General features: G+C 36.5%; 1 protein-coding gene across 1 annotated transcript in view; it reads right to left on the bottom strand.

Moving 5' to 3' along the window:
- Positions 1–1964: 1964 nt before the first annotated feature.
- The window catches only part of ccdc171 (coiled-coil domain containing 171), a 32925-nt gene continuing 17208 nt past the window's right edge, over positions 1965–17681 (bottom strand). The window contains exons 14-24 of the mRNA XM_002935670.3: positions 17025–17213; positions 16311–16803; positions 15320–15436; positions 14468–14694; positions 11876–12058; positions 10194–10379; positions 7317–7462; positions 6327–6381; positions 5256–5381; positions 4161–4313; positions 1965–2598 (exon numbers count right to left, since the gene is read on the bottom strand). Of these exons, the coding sequence (XP_002935716.2) occupies positions 2377–2598; positions 4161–4313; positions 5256–5381; positions 6327–6381; positions 7317–7462; positions 10194–10379; positions 11876–12058; positions 14468–14694; positions 15320–15436; positions 16311–16803; positions 17025–17213 (2097 nt within the window). The 3' untranslated portion in view covers positions 1965–2376. The remainder of the gene's footprint in view (positions 2599–4160; positions 4314–5255; positions 5382–6326; positions 6382–7316; positions 7463–10193; positions 10380–11875; positions 12059–14467; positions 14695–15319; positions 15437–16310; positions 16804–17024; positions 17214–17681) is intronic.

Genomic DNA, 17681 nt, shown 5'->3' with positions numbered 1-17681 from the left:
CAGTGCCTTGTACTTGATCCCAACTAAGAAATAATTAATCCTTATTGGAGCCAAAACATTTCTATTGGGTTTAATTACTGTTTAATTACTTTTTTTAGTAGACTTAAGGTAGGAGATCCGAATTTGGTAAAGACCCCTTATCCAGAAAACCCTGGGTCCATAGCATTCTGGATAACGGATCCCATACCTGTAATTAAAAATATATTTTAAAGGCACATATACTCCCCTGCAAATGTATTTTGTTGTTCCCCTATCTTGGGTACAGAAACAACATTTTTCATATAACCGTTAAGGTAAATAAATACATAAATAAAGAATACATCAGTTAGAACATATACTTTTGCCTGGCAGACCTGCTGATGTTATTACTGCTACAACGTTCTTTAATTATGTGCATGTGTAACAATACCTGTGTTTGCAAATTTCCCTGTTGTAATCGCAAATATCCACTAGATGGCAATGCACATATAGCATTTACTGTAGCAAAACATTATGGAACGGAAAGAAAAATGAAAAAATGATGAGATAAAATCAAAAATAGAAAAACACATAACCATTCTTCTAACATAACACTCTCATAACCTTAAGGGTGTTAGAACCCAATAAATATTGGCCAATACATTTAACTAAACAGTAATTTGATGATACTAATACACCAGCAGGGAGAGAAGGCAGGGGCTCAGTAAGGACCCGCACGCTCCCTCCTGCCTGACAGGGATCCCAAAATTTTTTTTGCAAGGGACTAAGGGAAGAAATGTAACACCACTGAAATTATACATTACAGCTGGACATTACAAGGGACACACGCTATAGTTAAATTGTGACAGTGCTATTCCCACTATTTGATATCAAATAGGATGCTTTAGTTGCCACAGAATGACACTGCCTGGAATTAGACAACTTGTTATCTACAAAAATCCCCAGATCCTTCTCAGTTAACGATACCCCCAACACACTACCATTTGGTGTATAACTTGCATTTGTATTATTTCTACCAAAGTGCATAACTTTGCAGCATTGAGCCTCATTTTCCATTTTGCTTCCCAGTTTTCCAGTTCTCCTGGTGCCTGATGCTTGCCTTCCAGCAAAACTTGAGCATAATACAAATAAAACCCTGCAAGGTTCTTGTAACTTTTGTTCTTTAAGATGTCTATCAAGTTTTACTTTAGGCTTATGTCCCACGCAGGGACTAGTTGCCTGCAACAGACCAAGGTAGATTAATCTCTGTTTATATAGCAAATAAATCACTCTGCCAATTAAAATTTTATTCTTGAACCAACAAATGTAATTTTTTTTAGCTGTAATATTGGGGTGTAGGCAGCCATCTCAGTGCATTGTGCCTGAGTCTGAGCATTCAGAAAGAGCCAGTGCTAAACATTAGAACTGCTTTCAAATAACCTATTGTTTCTCTTACGCCCATGTAACAGGAGGAGTCCCAAGCCGGACTTCTTACTATTGAGTGCTATTCTGGTATCTTCTAGGAGCTGCTATCTTGCTAACCCTCCATTGTTCTGCTGATCGGTTGCTGGGAGGGGGGTGATATTACTCCAACTTGCAGCTCAGCAGTAAAAAGTGTGACTGAAGTTTATCAAAGCACAGGTCACATGACTGTGGAACCCTGGGAAATGAAGAATATGGCTAGCCCCATGTGAAATTTCAAAATTAAATATAAAAAAGTCTGTTTGTGTTTTTGAAAAATGGATTTCAATGCAGGACTCTGCTGGAGAAGCTCTATTAACTTATGTGTTTTGGAAAAAAAAGTGATTTATCCTTTCCTTCTCCTCTAATACAATAGTTTTGCATTACTTTACTAATATGTAATTGCCCAAGTTTGTGATATTCCTATCACCATCATTTAAACTGTGCAAACAAGTTATGCAGCGCTTTACATTCACTTACAAACAGGGGTTTTGCAAAAAAAATTTAACAAACAAAGGTCCCAAAGGAAACACTGGATCAGAAAGCCCTGCTTACATGACCTTACTGTCAACTTTAATAATCTGATGGACAACCAGTAAAGTTGGTATATAGTATGTGGTTACTAGGATCAGCCTAGCTTCACACTGCCCAGGCATCACTACTACTTTGCAGGACAAGTAGCAGTTACATACATGCTCAAAGTTGTCAGTGAAAGTAGTTGCCTTTAGCTGCTGGTTAAAAATACTTAGTACTTAGAATGTTATCAGTATATTAAAACAATGCTCGAAAAGTAAAATTGCCATTAGATTTTTTTTTTTATATAAAATCATTAAATGTTACATTGGACAAAATATGCATAAACTATTCAATAAATACATTGTTTTGTATAAAAAATGATTAACAGTTTCCATTTTCATTGGTTTAACACATTTACAAATTACAGTATGTATACAAATACTAAGATGTAGTTGGAAGCCTCCGTTGAGGGAGTGAAGAGTAATACACAACAGAGGAAGCTTCAGTTGGTAGAAGGTGAAAACTGCTGCTTTCTAAACCGTTCTTTACTTGACTATGTGACATCTCCGGTTCGGCCTGAAGAGGCAGGAAATCTTGGCCATTAGTTTTGTCTGACAGATACTCTGCCTTTGTTACTTCCTTGATGTTATCATTGTACCTTGTCTGGTTAAAAAAAAAAAATGGTTTGTGAGAGAGAAATCCAGTACACACTTTAATTTAATAAAATGTCAGTACATTGAAGTAATATACAAAACTGATTTAGTTATGCACCTCTCAGACCAAAGGGCAACAAAAGTAATTGGAAATATAGTGGGTACTTCATAAGCATAAAATTAAAATGGTTAGGGCTGCAGTAAACTTTTGAGCTTCTCTGGTGGTGTGTATATCATTTCCAACGAATCTCTATACATACCCACATACAAACCCACTTCAAACAGGCAGAGAAATCTTTATCCACACAATCAATAATCTTTATTATGTACATTATAAAAATGTGCAATACACAGCCACTTCCTCGGCTTCCTCTAACACTTTAGATAACATCCTAACTTTTTTTTAAGTGTGGTTTCAAGGTCGAGCTGTAAATTGGGTATTACTTATAACTGGCTGTACAAAAAGATTTCATTTAAATTGTGTACAAACAGTTGTTATTGCAAACAGCTTAACTGCACTTTGATGGGGACTGAATGCTGATTGAGAAAAAATGCAGGCTGAGAATTAGCCCCTATACTGGCACCAGCCCCGTGTGGCACTAGCCTTAAAGGAAAAGTAACACCAAAAAAGGAAAGTGTATCAAAGAAAACAAAATAATAGTTACATACTTAAACTGAAATATGGTCAAATGGCACAGATCACATAGCAGTTAACAGATAAACACTATTGTATTCTACAGAACGTATGTGTTATCTGTTATGTAACCTGCACTTTTCTCCTTTTCAACTTGAATGGCTGGCTACCCCCATGGCTACACAGCAGCTTTTTTATATAAACTTTAGAAACCATTCTGAAGCAAACACACACCTTTAGGGCGAAAACACATGTGGAGATCAGTTGCTGCATTTAGTCTCAGCGATTCGCATATTAATCGATGACCTCTAAATCACTGCGATAGGCCGCCACCAGTTTTTAAAGTCATGGCGACTAATCGCCCTGTGTGTCTTTGCCCTTACTAGAGCAGGGCAGCAGTACATTATATTTTTATTACTTTAAAACATTTTCATTTTTTGGTGTTACTGTTCCTTTAATGAACAGAACTTGTGCCGAACATACTTTTTGCCCTCTGTTTTAATTATAACAACTCTAAAGTCTGAATTATTTCTTGAGCTAAACACAGGAAATATGGAAATCAAAGACACTCCAAGTTTAGTTCTTGCGAGGTAGATACTTCCCAGTGTACAGATAATCTCCCTGCATAATAGACTGTTTACTAGTACACTACCCTATCACTTCCTTCCCAGTTTTGTAATCTAATTATCTACCTCACAAAAACCAAACATGGAGTAGCTTCAGTTTCCCTGTTGATATTAAACTATAACATACAACACACATATTTCAAGGCTAAAACAACAGGCAAAAGGTATGTTCAACATAACTCACTGCCCATGGATCCTGAAGAATTCACATTAAACAATGTTAATTTTAGGAAATGCACAAAGACCATATTGCTTGTAATATGGTTACACTTTTAAGCATTATATACTAAGTAGTTCGACAGGGTGTCTTACCAGAGGAAAGTTTTCATTTTCACGCAAGCAGGCAGTTTTCAGTTCAGATTTAAGTTCTGCAATGTGATTCTGGTGGCATTCTATTTCTCTTTCAAGGGTAGTTAATTTGGTACATGCAAAATCATATACTTGCATGAAACTCTTAATCATTTTCTGCAACAAAATATTTTAGGAGACAATTATAGTGAGAAAATTATAATGAGAAAATTATTAGCATTTATTTCAGGTTCTTTATAAAATAAAGATTCAGCTATACTTAAAGGAATACTTTCATGGGTAAACATGTTTTTTTTCTTTTTTTAAATGCATCAGTTAATAGAGCTTCTTCAGCAGAATCCTGTATTGAAAGTTTGAAATTTAACATGGGGCTAGCCATATTCTTCATTTCCCAGGGTTTCACAGCCACGTGACCTGTACTCTGATAAACTTCAGTCACACTGCTGCGCTGCTTCTCCCTTTCCCTTCCAGCAGTCTATCAGCAGAACAATGGGAAGGCAGCAGCTCCCAGTACATATCAGAATAGCACTCAATAGTAACAAATCCAAGTCTGGCTTGGGACTCCTCCAGTTACATGGGAGGAAGAGAAACAATAGGTTACCTAAAAGCAGTTGTAATGTGTAGTGCTGGCTCCTTCTGAAAGCTCAGACTCAGGCAAAATGCACTGAGACAGCTGCCTACACACCAACATTAAACAACAAAAAAATACATTTGTTGGTTCAAGAATAACATTTGCTATGTTGGTCATTTTTTGCTGATAGGGCTGCTTTTGTAAGTAACTGTTACTCGAAGTTCCTAAACCTGACTATTTTGCCAACCTGACTGTCCCTTCTCAGCCTGTCAATTACAACTTCTAATGCTATGATGTTATATATTTTAAAAAAGTTTTATTTCAGGCGTCAGTATCTCTTTAAAGAGGACTGCTACAAGATTGGAGGCAGTTAGCACAGCCTAAAGGTGGCTATACATGAGCTGATAAAAGATGACAAAGGACCATGTCAGTCCATCTGCAGCTTCTTTAAAGGATGTTACTTCATCACCACAACAAATTGCAAGAACGGAGTCATAATTATGTTAGTTTAATGCAGGGACACACACCTGGCATGCGAAGAACTCTGGCCGGCCTGAGTGTTCCAGAAGAGGTAGCATCTCTAGGTGCAGTTTGGGAAGCTGAAGAATGATATCATTCCTTGAAGAGCACCCCAATGACATCTGATCTCTGACCTAAGAAAAAATAGCATTATTTTGCTTCCCTGTGAATTTCCTGTAATTTTCATTAGCTCTATGCTAATCTGTAAAAGGGGGTTTTGTGCTTCAGAAAAGTTGCAGATGTAAATCAGAGTCTCTCAGAGTGAGTCAGTGTGAATATTGCAGTTCATGCTAAAGTTGCCTGACTTTTATTTTTAATAATATCGAATGTGTTAAAGGAACAGTAACATAAAAAAGTGTTTTAAAGTAATTAAAATATAATGTGCTGTTGCTCTGCAAAAAAGTGGTGTTTTTGCTACAGAAAAGCTACTATATAAATAAGCTGCTGTGTAGCCATGGGGGCAGCCATTCAAGCTGGAAAAAAGGAGAAAAGGCACAGGTTACATAGCAGATAACTAGTAGATAAGCCACATATAATGGGGGTTATCTGTTATCTGCTAAGTAACCTGTGCCTTTTCTCCTTTGAATGGCTGCCCCCATGGCTACACAGCAGCTTACTTATATAAACTATAGTAGTCTTTCTGAGGCAAACACACCAGTTGTAGCAATGCAGGGCAACTTTACATTATATTGTTATTACTTTTATACACTTTCATTTTTTGGTGTTACTGTTCCTTTAAATTTGGTGATTATAATCTTTGCAAGTAAACTGAAAATGTATTCATTTATTACAGAATACAGCACTGTGTGATTGCTATGGCATAGCAATTTAGTGTAGAGAGCTGTCACTCAGCATCAACATGGCTAATTCCTCATACAGTGTATTATCAAATAAAGAATTTGTGATCTATATAAGATTTGATTAGACATAACTTGTGTTAGAAAAACATAAAAAAGGAACCTACATTGGACAGAAAGTGCCACCCAACACTTAGGCAATTCTGGAAGGTTTTTAATTGTAGATGTTTAATACAAGTTTCTGTGCAGCCAAATGTTCCCTTAAAGCTTGTTTATATTTACCTTTTCAAAGACAGAGTCAACTGATTTCATGTGCTTCACCAGAATTTCTCTATCTCTGTAGAAATGAAGACACAAAAAAAAGATTAACTGCTGTTTACCAGCAGGGCAATAACAAAAATAGATATAGCTATAATTGGTATTACACACTGAGGAACAAATACTCTTTTTTATGACTCAACAATGAAAGTTTAGAAACAATGCCTGGTTGCTAACAAAATGAAGACCCACCAAAAAGCTGCTACGGATAGGGCATTCTTTTAGTTAACTTAAAGGTTAAGGTTTACTTTAAGTTTAACTTCCATTTTATTTAAATAAACAACTGATTTAACTAACAAGAAGAGCTCATAGAATTAGGGTTATTATGTAATAATATTTAGTCAATACAATGAATTGCCTTATGACTTCACACAGGATCATGCAGATAAATATAAGAATGAAGGTTTTCACTATCATCATAAAAAATATTTTGGCTACTCTAAGGGCAGTCAAAAATTCCCTAGGAAAATGTGGTACAGTTTGATTTGAAGCTTTTGGGTCTTGCCAAATGAAACAAGAGTTACCCAGCTGCTATGGGAAAAAAGCTTTTATGGTTAGATAAAACTAAAGTAGACACATGTAGTACATATTTAATATTTTAATGTCCACACCTTAAAATTAACTCTACCTACAGTGAAGTATGGTAATGGTAGCAATATGCACTAAGGCTGCTTTTTAATCATTTTTAAAATAAAAGGAAAAATGGATGGTACATATAGGATAACATTTTTCAGTCTGCTAAGAAATTAAAACTAGGAGTTCTTCTTTTAGCAAGACAATTCCAAAAACAAGGCTAAAGTAACACTGGCATTGCTTAATAACAGAGAGAAAACATCATAAAAGTTCTAAAGCCCATTGAAAGCTGAGAATCTGTGGCACTATTTGAAAATTAAGATGCATAATAATATATATATTTTTTTTTAATTCTGTAATTGCTCTCCCTAAGGTGCTCACTTGGCTATCATCCACAGGGCATTTTCAGCATCACGAATGCCCTCTTGAAGCCGAAGTTTGTCCTGCTCCATTCTTTCCAGTTGTCTGTTCAGTTGGTGTAAACATTGCCCTTTTCTCTCTAGTTCTAACTTAGCCTCAGAGAGACTCTGCAAGTGGAAAAGAAAAAGCAAGTTTATGCGTCTCCAACTGTAGCTGCCACACAATGAAACACTTTTTTTTTTTTTTTACTGCAGGGGACATAAGTAAACATTTAAGATAACAGGTAAGGGACCAGTTATACAGAATGCTCGGGGCCTGGGGTTTTCCGCATAAGGAGTCTTTCCATAATTTGGATCTCTATACATTGTCGACTGAAAATCATTTAAACATTAATTGAACCCAATAAGATTGTTGTGCTTCCAATAAGGATTCATTGTATCTTAGTTGGGATCAAGTACAATGTTCTGTTTTATTATTACAGAGTAAGAACAAAATCCTTTTTTAAAATTTGAAATATTCCCTTATAAATGGAGTCTGAGGGAGATAACCTTTCCGTAATTTGGAATCTTCTAGATAACTGGTTTATGGATAACGGATCTCATACCTGTACCAGTATAAAACCAACATGGTTTATAATGAACAGCACCTGTGTTCAAGATAAATAAATTAATAAAAAAAAAGCACTTTGTATGTAATAGCTTTGCACTATTTGCTTGTGATTCTGGCAGATTTGAAATGACCTCTGAGCACCTCTGTTAAACCTCTGTAGATTATTATTGTGTTCTTATACTGCTAAATAAAAGTAGTGATGCTGCAAAAAACAAGTAAACCCTGCAAGAGAACCACTTTTGTTTAATTATTAAAAGTAAGAAAAACACCTTCAACCCAAGCTTCAATTATCCAAAATACAGGATCAAAGTAACAATGGAATGGTTTAAAACAAAAAGTTGTATCACCCACTATGGGCCAGGCAAGGCTCTTATTTCAATATAACTGAGAATCTGGGGCACTATTTAAAAATTGAGATGTAAGTTAGTCATATGACAAACATGAACAACCTGGAGTAAATCTTCCTGGAAGGACTGCGGAAATTGCTCTCAAAAAGTATGCAAAGTTATACTTACCTCAAAAGACTTAAAGGGGACCTGTCACCTTAAGAAATAATTCCAGATTGTTTTCTATTGTGTTCTTCAAGCAAAATAAACTTCATTTACACTATATAAATTATTTTAATCTTACTTTCTTCAGTCTTGGAATTCACAATTGCAACAAGCAGGCAGGCACCATTTTGTGGACACTGTTATTAAAAGGAACAGTAACACCAAAAAATGAAAGTGTTTTAAAGTATTTAAAATATAATGTACAGTTGCCCTGCACTGGTAAAACTGGTAAGTTTGCAACAGAAACGCTACTATAGTTTATATAAATGAGCTGCTATGTCAACACGGAGGCAGCCATTGAAGCTGGGAAAAAGGAGAAAAGGCACACGCACATAGCAAATAACAGATAAGCTTTGTAGAATATTATGGGGTTTTATCTGTTATCTGCTAAGTAACCTGTGCCTTTTCTCCTGTTAGGGCTCTGGCACATGGGGAGATTAGTCGCCTGCGGCAAAACTCCCTGTTCGCGGGCGACTAATCTGCCCGAGTTGCCTTCCCCTGCCATCCCACCGGCGATGGCACACGCGGCGGGGCGATTTCTGGAAAGTTTTCGGGAGAGTTTTGCCGCGGGCGACTAATCTCCCCGTGTGCCAGAGCCCTAAATGGCTGCCCCCGTGGCTACACAGAAGCTTTCTTTATATAAACTATAGTAGTCTTTCTAATGAAAACACACCAGTTGTACCAGTACAGGGCAGCATTACATTATATATTAATTACTTTTATACACTTTCATTTTTTGGTGTTACTGTCCCTTTAAGGCAAACTTTGCATTCTGCTAAAATCTTGTTTCTGTGCCAGTATGGGGGACCTGATACCCATATCCATGCACTGATTACACAACTAGATGGTGAGGAGGGAGGGGGAATGTGAGGAGAGCAGCAACATCTAAGAAATTCTGAATTGAAAGTGAAAGTAACTCTCTGCCCCACCTCTATGCCTAAGGCATAGAGGCGGGGCAGGCAATATATGATTGACATCTGGGATTTTCAAATGCTTTTATAATGGGTATGGATGTGTTAATAAAAAAATGAGTTTGGGTTTCCTTTTTAATTTGAAATGGGCTTTTATTTTTTATGCCTGGGTGACAGGTCCGCTTTAAAGCTGTTACTGATGCAGTAAACAGTATATTTCTTCTTAAAATGTATAACATATAAATAAATAATGTCCCTTGAGCACCACTTCTCAAGTGCCTGTAATCCTAAGCCTAAACTGGCCAGCTTTAGTACAGTATATTCTTTTTAGTTAAATTAGTTGACCATCATGAGGCTTTCATGATTGTTTTATGTTGTTTTTTTTGTAGAGGAGATCAAAACTGCATACTCAAGAATAGATCTTACCAGTGCTTTAACTAGAATTGTTGGCCCTTCAATAAAGCACCTAACTTATTCACTTTGAGGTAAAAACAGCACACAAACAGTATAATTATGCTTGAATTTCAGTTAAATTAAGAGCATAACCACTGTAAACAATGTAAAGTTGTGTTTATGTTGTGTCTGTGTTTAACATTTTGGTTGACTGGTATGTAATAATATGTTAATTGCCCTACTTTCATGACTTCTATAAATAAAATAGCTGCATACAAGCTTTCAACCACAAATGTCTAGTATCTTAAGTGTGTATTTACTTTTTTCATTATTTTGGATAATATATAAATAAAAAAAAAAATATTTTTTCTATGCTGAAGGAACAACACACAAAAGGCATATATGCATATAAGGTATTAAATAAAGTTTGTCACCTTGACAGCTTCTGTTAAAGTCTGATCCTTCTCTGCCTCTTCTGCGGAATGCAATTCTATTCTGTAACTTAGCTCCTGCAGCTGCTGAGATTGCTCATGTAGCAGGAGTTGTGCTTGCTGCTCCCGTAATAATGCATTTTTCAGCTCATCGCACATTTTCTTAAACTTCTCATAAGAAACTGCTTTCTGCAAACACAGAAATTTGTTTATACACCACAACCCTAAGCTTAAAAGAGAGCAAAGAGAGTCTCTGAAGGGACTGAGAACTAAGGTATGGCTTGCAAACAAGTTGAATGATGCTAGGAGAGGGATTCACACTATACACTCCTTTAAATCTGTGCACTATAGTTCTATAGCCAAATATTAGAAACCCATGACACAGAGAAAATCAATCTAAGTACGGTAATATGTGCCCTTGTTATTTTGCATGCTGTATTGCTTGTCTTCCGCTCTGACAATCCTCTACTTCCCTTCCAGACATTTACACCACTTTCTGGTTGCTAGGGTTTATGCAAAACTCCTATAAGCCCCATACCTGCATACACATATTCTGCATTACTAATATCATCATAAGAAAATAAATGAATTTTATATGAACTGATTGAGGGGTGTCATTATAAATAATCTTGAGATTGAAAGAACTGGTATCATGGGAATCCACAGATAAGGGCAAGGGTGGGGGGCTGCCCCAACTGCACTTGTACTTCAATAAAGGTTATTCTCTTGCCATATTATTTTGTTTTTGTTCTTTTTTATATTTTTATATGAACACATTTCTTTAAATTACAATTAAAAAGCTGCAACAGGTTTAAACAAGGCTTAAACCTGGGGGTTAGTACCCCTTTAAAAATGGACCATCTCAGAGCTCATACGTTTGCTGCCTATTCTACTGTTCCAGCTACATTTTGGACTTAACTCCTCCCTTTCCCTGTGAGAAATGAGATAATCCCTGCTGATGAACCAGTAGGGTGGTAGTGGAAGGCTCTAACAAACTGTGTGTAATAGAGATTTATACATATACTTACAGTATATTACATGATAACAATATTATGCCCAAAGCATTTTGCCTAAATAATGATGGCTACATTGGCTCAGAATAATGAATGCGTAGGTGTAATGCGGTTTAGCTTTCTAAAAGCCAAATTTAAATCTAAAGAGCCATTGACTGACAGTTATGAAAAAATGCAAACGTTTTATGCATAATGCATAAAAATTACTTACTTAACCACAAAACAAGCAGCTCTAAGTCTGATTATGTCACTCACATGCTGGGCCAAATTGGGATGATATGAATTCTGGCACAGGGGCCAACAATCAGATCATAGTGAAACCAATGCACTAATGTGGTCCTTGTCCAATGGGATATATCTACTAAGTATGTATCTAGTTTTAAATAGAACTCTGCAGGCAACAACATTCTGCAAAACACTGGCTAGTAGTTATGAAAAAAAAATACAGAATTTGTGTCATGTGCAACTGTTACTAATTTATGTATAATATAGAAAAGCTGTTGTTAGCTTTGTGTAGAACTTCTGATACCAAAATATTGGTACTAGTAATTTGTGCAATACATTTGCCTCCTTTGCCCCCACCTGGTGCCATAATGCAAATATTTGTAGCATACTCTTAATATTTTTAGAAAGAGTAATATTGTGTTGTACTTGCACATCTAAAATACTCACAGTTTGTTTGCTCTTCCTGTTTTGACTATTAAGTCTCTCTGCGCTATCAGTATTTGTTTCAAGCATGAAGATTTTTTGCTTTAACTGTGCCAGTTCTAAACGCATTGAACGGCGTTCCACCTCCGCTTTATGTAATCGCTGTATGAACTCATTTATTTGGCTCTTCAAAATTTCTGTAGATTTCTAATTGGGTATAGTAAAAGGCAGAGGAAAAAAATATATATTTACAGAGTCTTTACAGATAAAATTGTACAGTGAAATACAGGCTCCCATTATAAATTCCATTATAAATTCCAAGCAGACAAAGACAAGAAGCCCTATGCACTCATCATTATAAATATATATAGGACATTATGCATATTTAGGACATTACTCCCCCCTTTACATCTGTATTGATGGCACATTCATTAACCCTGTCAACTCGGCACATTGTTCGGGGGATGATCTTTGACTCTCCTCCCTCTCCTTTTCTGACCATTTTAACACCACTGTCATTTCACTTTTTCCCACACAATATTGCCAAAATTCGTCCATTTCTTTTAACTGTAACAGCTATGATGTTCATATATGCTCTCATGCTTTCAAGACTAGACTACTGTAACTTGCTACTAATTTGCCCTCCAACTCCTATCTCTCCCCCCTACAGTATGAATTAAATACTGCTGCTGGAATTCTCCTCCTATCATCGAGGAAAGTTCAGGCCCTTCCAGTGCTAAAGTATCGTGGCTTTCCATTAAACAAAGAATATCTTACTAACTCCTTCTTTAAACCTTCAAAGCTCTCCATTCCTCTGCTCCTCACTACATCTCTTGTGTCTCCATACGTTCCTGGCCGACTCTTCTGCTCCTCACAGAGCAACTGATCGGTTGCGCCCCCCACTACTGCTTCCGTTTCCCGCCTTAAACATTTCTGCCTTGCTTATATTTGGAATGCTGTCCCCGATTTCCTCCAGAGAGAATACTCCTTCGGTCTTTTTAGAGCTAAACTCAAAGACTACCTTTGGGAGCACTCGCACAGCACCTGATCTGGGAACTAGCACTTACATTGCAGTGTCACCCACTGTAACCTGCAGTTCTAATATCCTACTATTTGTGTCTGTAAATTACACTCCCATTTATATTGTAAGCTCTATGGAGCAGAGACCTCCACCCTCTTGTCTCTTTAATTTATTGCAACTGTACCTTGTATTTATTGTTACACTTTGTATTTATCTATTATTTTAATAACCCCCAGTTGTATTAATCTATTCTACTGTACAGCGCAGCAATCATAAATAGTGCTTTATAAATAAAGATATACATACATAAAGACATAAGTGCATAAAGCTACTAAAAAAAGCCCTCCCCATTAAGAAAACATGGAATTTTGTCCACATATTGCAATATTCAAGCTGCCCAACAATGTCAAAGTCGTCCCTGGTCTGGCTAGTCCTACACTCACTTTCAGATTTATTAAGAATTCTACTGCTTGATTATATATTGTTCATAGGGAGTAAGTTACCTGCAGTTTGCTTGTTTTCAAGGTTAAAACTCCAAAATGATTGCCCACCACTTGGATCACCTGAATTTCAAGCACAGCAAACCTCAAGCACAGTGGGCTACACTGAATGTGATATGTTTTCTCCCCCAAACGTGACAACTGGTTTGTTGACTTTTGCTTTCCTAATGGTTGATGTGAAAGGTAACAGTGATTATTTAAAAGAGGCTGAATAGCTATGGGCCTCTTAAGTATAGGCTATTTTTATTACTGCAGCAGATTGATGGGAAAAGAGAAGAAAGAAAGAACCTTATGCTTTTATGTCCCACTTGAGCTTTCCATTATATTATCCAGAATGCTCGGGACCTGGGGTTTTCCAGATTTCATATTGAATAAACCCAATAGGATTTTTTTGCCACCAATAAGGATTAATTATATCTTAGTTGGGGTCAAGTACAAGGTACTGTTTTATTATTACAGAGAAAAAGGAAATCATTTAAAAAAAAAATAAAAATAGAATTATTCGTTTATAATGGAGTCTATGGGAGAGAATGTAGACTCCATCTACAACAGTGATCCCCAACCAGTTGCTCACCAACCCCTTGGATGTTGCTCCCAGTGGTCTCAAACACGTGCTTATTTTTGAATTTCTGGTTAGGAGGCAAGCTTTGACAGCATAAAAACCCAGTGTAATTGGCAAACAGTGCCAATTCAAGTTAACATAGAGGCTATCAAATAGCCAATTATAGCTCTCATTGGCACCACCAGGAACATAATTTATGCTTGTGTTGCTCTCCAAAGCTTTTTCCATTTGAATGTGGCTCACGGGTATAAAAGGTTGGTGATCCCTGATCTACAATGAAGGGGGGGGGGAACGAGTGGGTCCCTAGGCAGCAGCTGAAATGTAGTGACGACTACTTTCTGTGACCTCACAGCTGTACTTCATTAATCCCGCATCCCTCCTTTCTGTATGGCTGCTGCTACTGCCTGCCAGAACAAGTAGATGACACACAGACACTTCTTATCCCACACACTTACATTTAAACATACATACACACATCATTTTTTGGTGCTCACAGGAATAATAAAGAGAGCTAAAACAGCGAATATATTTACCATAACTGGACTGGAATTTGTCTCTTGAATCCCTCTGGCTTTGGAATGGATTCTCTGAAGCCCCAGTGCTAGTCTGTGGAAAAGGGAATCTGCATCCCCAGATGATGCACCACTATCACTAGGAACTGCTGTACTTTCCATTTGAATAGCAATTTTCTTCATTAGCTTTGAAAATGAATTTCTTGCAGCATTTTGAATTAGGCTAACCTGAGATGGTACACTTGGATCTAAAGAAAGTATACAGAATATTATATTACATTTCTCTTTTTTGTCAAACCGTGCTGATCTCCATCTGGAGATGGTGTGGCACTTGTCTTTCAGGAAAGAAAGTTTTTTTGTTAATTTGGCTAATTAGATCTTGTGCAATACAGAAGATTACACTTCCACTATTCATATACTTATGATCACATTTTGTAAGTGTCTTGATAGCCACACACAAGCGCATCTAGTTATGTTTGGAGGTAATAATCAGTATATTTTCCTTTGAGAATTAGCTAGTATTAACTCAATGTGGTTCCCATTTCAAATGTAAAAACATGCCAAAGAATCGGCATTCAAGCCTGCCTTTGTGATACAAAACTTGGTCATCTCATGTCATACAAAACACAGATAAATGAATAAAACATTGTATTTGTCATCTTACTACAATGGCAAAAGAATCTAAAAGCAAAGGATTAGCTCAACTGTTCAGAAAATCTGCATGCAAAATCTGCATGTGTCACTATGCTGCTTGAGCACTAGATCTATGGTGTAATAGTTGCAGTTCAGCTGGTGCATACAAACAAGCCAAAAGTCACAAAAGAGCGTAAAACAAACAAACTGAAATGGAAGAACACAGGATTTTAACCTTACCTATTTTATTTAAAACTTCAAGCAACTCAGACACTGAAGCAACTACAGCAGTAAGAAGATCAGAACTGGTGAACCAATTCACAGCCTCCTGACAGCGCATCTGCTCATCTTGCTTGCCTTTCCAAAGAAAAAAACAGGTATATAAGCATCACTGTGTATGAAATAGATTGAGGTAAAAAAAAAAGAAATCATAAACTTAGAAAATTTGCTCTACCAATGCAACCTGTTGGCAGGTAAAGCTGGCCAGTGTATGTACAGATAAGAGAGACCAAGAAGTTTTTACGAAAAGTAACGGGGTTCTTTTTAAAATGTGCATACTTTTTTGGTATGTTAAATGAAGCATACAGTACTATGATTTAAACTACAGTATTTTATCAAGATTATACCCTAAGCACATCACTATACTTAACATATAATTATCAAACATTAAGGAGCAAAGTACATGGAGAATTGGTTACTCAAATCTCTTTCAGTGGAAAGAGATCTGCTATGATCCCTGATTAATGCCTCATAGTCTCATACTTCTATCTAATGATTTTTATATTTTGTATCTGCCAGTGGAAAAGTAACACCAAGAAATTAAAGTGTATTAAAGTAATTAAAGTATTATGTAATGTTGCTCTGCACTGGTAAAAGGTGTATGTTGCTTTAGAAAGACTACTATGTTTTTTATAAACAAAGCTTCTGAGTAGCCACAGGGGCAGCCATTCAAATAAAAATAAGGTTTAATGGCATAGGTTACATAGCAGATAACAGATTAGCTTTGTAAAACGCTATTGTATTTTACAGCTTAGAGTTATCTGCTATGTAACCTGTGCCTTTTCTCCTTTTTCCTGCTTGAATGGCTGCTCTGGTGGCTACACGGCAGCTTATTTATAAAAACTGTAGTTGTCTTTCTGAAACAAACACAGTTTTCACAAATTCAGGGCAGCAGTACATTATATTTTAATTACTTTTCCTTTAAATTTTCAAAAAGATTTTGCCTACTTACTTGTTGGTCTGTCCATGACCTGTGTTCCTCCTGTACAAACCATGATTCCAGTACCCTTCCAAGCATTATCTGTCCAAGTAAAGAGAGAACTGCAGGATCTGCCAAGGCGATGAAGCCTGTTCACAGTCAGGACTACAATCACAGCTCTGCGAAAGAGTAGGATGCCTTGGCATTGCGTCTTGGTATTACTCTGAATTTTTTCTTTGGTCTCAGATAAAATTTGGATCAGTGTCCAGATTTCATTTCTGACTTCTACAGAAATTGTGGTCTGATGCTGAAGAAGGTGTCTTTGGGATGCCAACAAACAGGTCCTGCTGTACAGAGGATATAAAGCACCAGCCAGCAGTGCACAGGCAGCAAGAAGAGATTTGTGGTCCTTTTCATTAGTAATCAGAAGATTTTTTATGTGAACATTTTCAAGAGCCACTTGATCTTTTGTTTTTTCAAATACAGCAATTTTGTCCTTGGACTTTACTGCAATACTCTGAAATTTCTGGAAGCATATATCATAGAATTATTGTTAGCTGTGAAGCAACTAAAATTTATATCGCAGTCTTAACTAGAGTGAGATCTCCTAGTTGTAATTTCCACTAAGTAACTAACAGAATTATTATAATATTAACATATGAAAGAAAGAAAAAAGTGTGACATGTAGCAGCAAACATAATTTTATACATATCATTACATGACCAAAATGCATAATTTGCTTCTTACCCGTGCCTTTGCTTGTGTCTCCTGAATGAGCTTTACAAAACGCTCTTCCATATCTCTCCTCTGTTTAAGCCAAGACATTTCCTGTGTTTTCATCTCTTCAGTCAGCTTCTTGAGTGATTCTTCATGGCTCTTCTGCAGGTCCTTTATAACCTCAGACTTGGTCTTACAAAGACCCTCCAGACTGGCAACCTATTCATCACCACATAGAATGTGACATTTCATTTTATGTTGACTTTAAACATAATTGCTAATATATCCAAAAGAGTTAGTGCTCATGAACCACCCAATAGAGTAAAAAATCAATTTATGTTTATTAAAAAAAGAATCAATTTATACATAATTGCAACAACTTGCAAACTAATTAAAATGATTATTCTGAAAAAAAGCCTTGTTCTCACACCCTTCTCAGACTTCTAGATCAGCAGATCTTGTTAGTGTCCTGGCTTTCCAAATATTATAGTTTGTTTCTACAAAAAATACAATAGAAGCATAATGAATGGGTAACCTAGACATAACAATTTAATCAGATTTCAAGAAAACACTTGCAAAATTAAACAAAATGAAGCAGTGATTTTCTTGACTACAAAAGCAGTAAAGTAGACAACAGGAAGTACTGGAATGAAACTTATTATCTATATTTTGGGAACCTGGGTTTTC

The sequence above is a fragment of the Xenopus tropicalis genome, chromosome 1 (assembly GCF_000004195.4).
Source record: "Xenopus tropicalis strain Nigerian chromosome 1, UCB_Xtro_10.0, whole genome shotgun sequence".
Lineage (NCBI taxonomy): Eukaryota > Metazoa > Chordata > Amphibia > Anura > Pipidae > Xenopus > Xenopus tropicalis.
This window is presented reverse-complemented; position numbering and strand designations above follow the sequence as displayed.